This window comes from Saccostrea cucullata, unplaced genomic scaffold (assembly GCF_032062105.1).
Source record: "Saccostrea cucullata isolate Sc308-1 unplaced genomic scaffold, CSIRO_AGI_Scuc_v1 ctg1130, whole genome shotgun sequence".
NCBI classification, from domain to species: domain Eukaryota; kingdom Metazoa; phylum Mollusca; class Bivalvia; order Ostreida; family Ostreidae; genus Saccostrea; species Saccostrea cuccullata.
This window is the reverse complement of record NW_026937409.1, coordinates 191,199-195,694: the sequence shown is the minus strand read 5'-3', so window position 1 is coordinate 195,694 and position 4,496 is coordinate 191,199. Positions and strand designations below refer to the sequence as shown.

Below are 4,496 nucleotides of genomic sequence, written 5' to 3'. Positions count from 1 at the left end.
TCCTAATGAGTGAACAAGTTTAAATTTTTTTGTGCAGGTCTATTTTCCATTTTACTATAAGCCCTATATTTACCAAATTTGAATGGATGATACGCACTACCAGGCTTGCTTCAGATGTTGGATTTGACCTACATTTTTCGGATGAGAGACCAGGTTCAAGTTTTTACCGAGTGCTAATAAGCCTATACGAATAATTAATTGACAAAATTAGCAATGTATTTGACAGTTACTTATTACTTTTCAAAGTAATTGACCTCAAACCTGGTTCGATGTCTTTTTGTTTTTGTTGATCCATTCGCTGGATTGCGTCCAACAATATTGTACAGATCTGTAAGGTTAGCATATTAATCTGTCCAAGATACTGGAACCATGTGATGATTCAGGCCCATGTGATCATGTTGATCAAGATTTTTGTTCAGAGAATTGGAAGTCTGATCTCATCCAATGATGAAGACTATAAGCAACATGCTAATAAACTGAAAGAAAAACCTAGTAAATTTAACTAGTGTGCCTAGTAAAGCGTTTGTAATGATTAGTAATCTTTCAGTTTACTGGCTAAAATAGTGAGTTTTGAAGCGGGGGTCGTATAGATATTTACATACATAGTGAAAGTTACTTATCAATTCTAGATTTACTAATCTCATCTAGTAAATATACCCAATGCCTAGTAAAACTGCTTTTAAGGTAGTGATTGTATGGACAATATATTTACTAAATAATCTTCTTTGTGACTCTAACTAGCTATTTTTTTTACAGTGTACAGTACAAAAGATGGAAATGTTCATGGCTCTTGGCGCATGGGAATTATAAAAGATTACCATTCGTAAGAGAGTATTCCAAAAGTAGTTTCAATGCGTCTTGTTCTATTGAGTCTTTAGTTAAACATACGCACTTCATTGATCAAATTCTTTACTGAAAATGGTTTCATATTTCATAATCCAAAGGGAAGACAACATTGACATAAAAGATGTTTATATGAACATACGCTGAAATATGGCTAAAATATTGCCGAATTGGTGACTTAAACAGTACCAATCAGTCATATGATCATTCGAAGTAGGCGTGGCTTCTGGAAATCCATTATTTTGAATTTTAATTAAATTTGTTGAGTAAAGTAACAGAATCCGATTAAAACAACGTTTCCATATACACCAACCCAACTTTTAGAATCATCCCCAGCAGCCCCCGTACAAATGAGGGAGGAAACCTTTGTAGCTGCAAGAAGGACTTGCTTAAATTTCTCTTTGGATGGTATTTTATAGCAATATGCTTTCCTTCTAAAGCACTGAGAACAAGGTCCAGATTCCATCTAACCCTGAACTACTCAGCTTTCTTGGCTTTAATGGTCATTTGCAGTTGTTGGATATACAATTCATGACAGCATATTCTGATAACGCGGTTTGACATATTTAATAAACCAGCAAGAACATCCCATTTAATGAAGCTCATACTAAGACGGGATCCAGGTTTTGAATTAAAAAATATTTTCAAAAAATCTTCTTCTAAAGAATAGCAGAGCTATGACTAGTGATACTTAGTATGTATATGGAAGCATTCTCTGAGTGAGGTAGTGTAGAATTAAATGTGTTCAGTCATAACCCCTAGGATAGGATGGGGCCACAATGGTGGATCAAAGTTTTACATTAAAAATGTAGGGGAAAATCCGAAAAATAGAAAAGGTATGTTTGTGTTGAAGATTTAAATTTGTTCAAATCATGGCCCTTTGGGTTTGGGAGGGAACAATGGTTAATCAAATTCAAATTTAAACGTAGTAATATACAATGTATAGGAACAAAATGTTTCAAAAGAAATCTTTTTATCAAGAACAGCAAAGTCATGACGTGCCGCATTCCTACAAAGGCATTCTCAAGTAGTATTAAAATTCAAGCCCCCCTTCCTCAGTAAAGTTTCAGTTCTTATCGGATATATGCATTTTCTAGCCGATGTGCCCAGGTGAGCGATGTGGCCCCTGTGTCTCTTGTTAATTTATTCGTGTAAAATCCTTGTACACATTATAGAGTGTGACAGGGCCTTTAAGTCACTTTCATTTAAGTTTATTTTTATTTTTTCTTCAAGGCCAACAAGAAGAATGGCTACACCTATTTCTTGGGCACAGGAAGTGATCATTTGTGATATATGTAACACATTAGCAGCAGACCTATTTTGTAATAGCTGTCAGACCAAACAGTGTGGAAACTGCATCAACAAACACATCACTGCAAATAAACTACTCCCGCATGACATTGTTCCCTTTACTAATAAATATGTGAAAGTTGTTAGCCAGCAATGTGAAATGCACCCAGGCCAGAGGTATGAAGCATGCTGTCGACAACGTGACGTAGTGGTCTGCATTAAATGCGTAATTGATTCACACAAAGGCCACAATATCGAGAACATTCCTGCCAAGTTCTATGACAACATGAAAACAATTCTGAAAGAATCAGAGGATCTTCAGAAGCAATTGGATTTAGAGAGGCTGCAAAGTAATACACGAAAATTGAATATTTCAAAATCAACAGCAGAATTTGAAGTGCTTGAAGGAGAATTGGAAAAGCACAGAAAATGCTGGCATCAGGAAGTAGACGATATCTTTGATAAACACAAGAGTTTAATTATGTCCATGAGAGAGAACGCGATAAAATCTCTTACCGAACAAAATCATGCACCAAAACATATGATTGAAAGAAAGCTTCAAATCATAAAAGATAACAAAGATATCATACGGTCCAAATCAGTCTCTAAGGTTGTCAACTACAAAACAGAATTTCAGGAATATAAAGCTTCACCTAAGGAGATTGATGCTACAGTTACTGTTCCTTCCTTAAAAGTAAAGACAGATCGAGGTAAAGAACTCGATATAGAATTTGGAGAGCTAAGTGCTACATTAGCACAAAGATTACACATTAGCGAAACTTTAAAGAAGCCCCCGTGTCACCTTCGACAGAAATGCCTAGAAAAGGCAGCGTAATTGCTGATATTCAACCTTCATCGATTTGCGAGTACATTGATGCAATAGCTTGTGTTGGATCTGACGAAGCATGGCTTGGTCGTGTAAAAATTATTCATTTTACGTTTGGACATAACTGGGTCTGTAAGGGAATCTGCCAAAATTACAAACGATCCAGTTGACATCTCAATAACTCAACAGGGTGAACTGATATATACTGATACGGAGAGTGTGATGATTGTCAGATCTGGTAAAACAGAAACTTTGATAAAAGCACCAGAAGGCTGGGAACCTTGGGGGTTATGCTGCACCAATTCAGGTGATATCCTTGTCAACATGGTTACGAATGCTGTTATCCATGATCATCAAATAGTTCGGTTTGCGGGGCGGAAAGAAGTGCATGACATAGAGAAAGATTCTGATGGAAACCCTATTTTTCAAAGGGGAAACATTATAATTTGTTTAGCTGAAAACAGAAACGGAGACATATGTGCCTCTGATGGAAATGCAAAGAAAGTAATTGTGATGGACGAGAAAGGGAATGTCAGATTCCGGTTCACAGGATATCCTGCCAATAGGAAGAAATATTTCTGTCCAGAACACATAGCTACGGATTCCAAGAGTCAGATCATTGTGACTGATCACAACAATGATTGTTTACACACTCTTGACCAGAATTGGCAATTCTTACAATGTGTGGATGACTGTGGATTAGACACACCTTGCGGACTGAGTGTGGACAGTAAGGGAAGGTACTGGGTTGGTTTGAATTCCGGAAAATTGAAAGTGATTTCATTGAACGCGTAAACCTGCAGGAAAGATGGTTGGTAAATGAGATTTTTATAATGAACGATTTGAATGCTTAAACAAATATATAGAGTTTATCTTAAATCTAACTATTCCAGATAACATTTCTTTATATACCCCCCGCAAACGAAGTTTGGGGGGGTATATAGGAATCATCTTGTCCGTCTGTCCGTCTGTCCGTCTGTCTGTGCAATCGTGTCCGGTCCATATCTTTCTTACAGAGGGACATTAGAATCTACTACTCCACACTAAGATTGCTCATGACCTAAGGGTATGTCATGACCTTGACCCAAGGTCATTTGGGGAAGTTTAAGGTCACTGGAAGAAAAATTTCATAATTCGTGTCCGGTCCATATCTTTCTTATGAATAAACAAGGTAGGTTCTCATTTCACACAAAGATTGCCCATGACCAAAGGGTGTGTCATGATCTTGATCCAAGGTCATTTGGAGAAGTTGAAGGTCACTGGTAGAAAAATTCATAATTCGTGTCCGGCCCATATCTTTCTTATGGATAAACTTGGTAGGTTCTCATTTTTACACAAAGATTGCCCATGGCCCATAGGTGTGTCATGACCTTGACCCTATGTCATTTGGGGAACTTCAAGGTCACTGGTAGAAAAATTTCATAATTCGTGTGTGGTACATATCTTTCTTATGGATAAACTTGGTAGGTTCTCATTTCAGACAAAGATTGCCCATGACCCAGGGGTGTGTCATGACCTTGATCCAAGGTCATTTGGA

At 37.2% G+C, this 4,496-nt stretch overlaps 1 protein-coding gene across 1 annotated transcript; it reads left to right on the top strand.

Moving 5' to 3' along the window:
* The first annotated feature begins 2,089 nt into the window (after positions 1-2,089).
* LOC134248168 (E3 ubiquitin-protein ligase TRIM45-like) lies at positions 2,090-2,968 on the top strand. The gene has a single exon (XM_062730594.1). The coding sequence runs from the start codon at positions 2,090-2,092 to the stop codon at positions 2,966-2,968; it is 879 nt and encodes a 292-aa protein (XP_062586578.1).
* The last annotated feature ends 1,528 nt before the right edge of the window (positions 2,969-4,496 follow it).

Bases quoted from the DNA above. Each gene is read 5' to 3' on its own strand.
- LOC134248168 (XM_062730594.1), top strand. From the start codon at position 2,090: ATGGCTACACCTATTTCTTGGGCACAGGAAGTGATCATTTGTGATATA.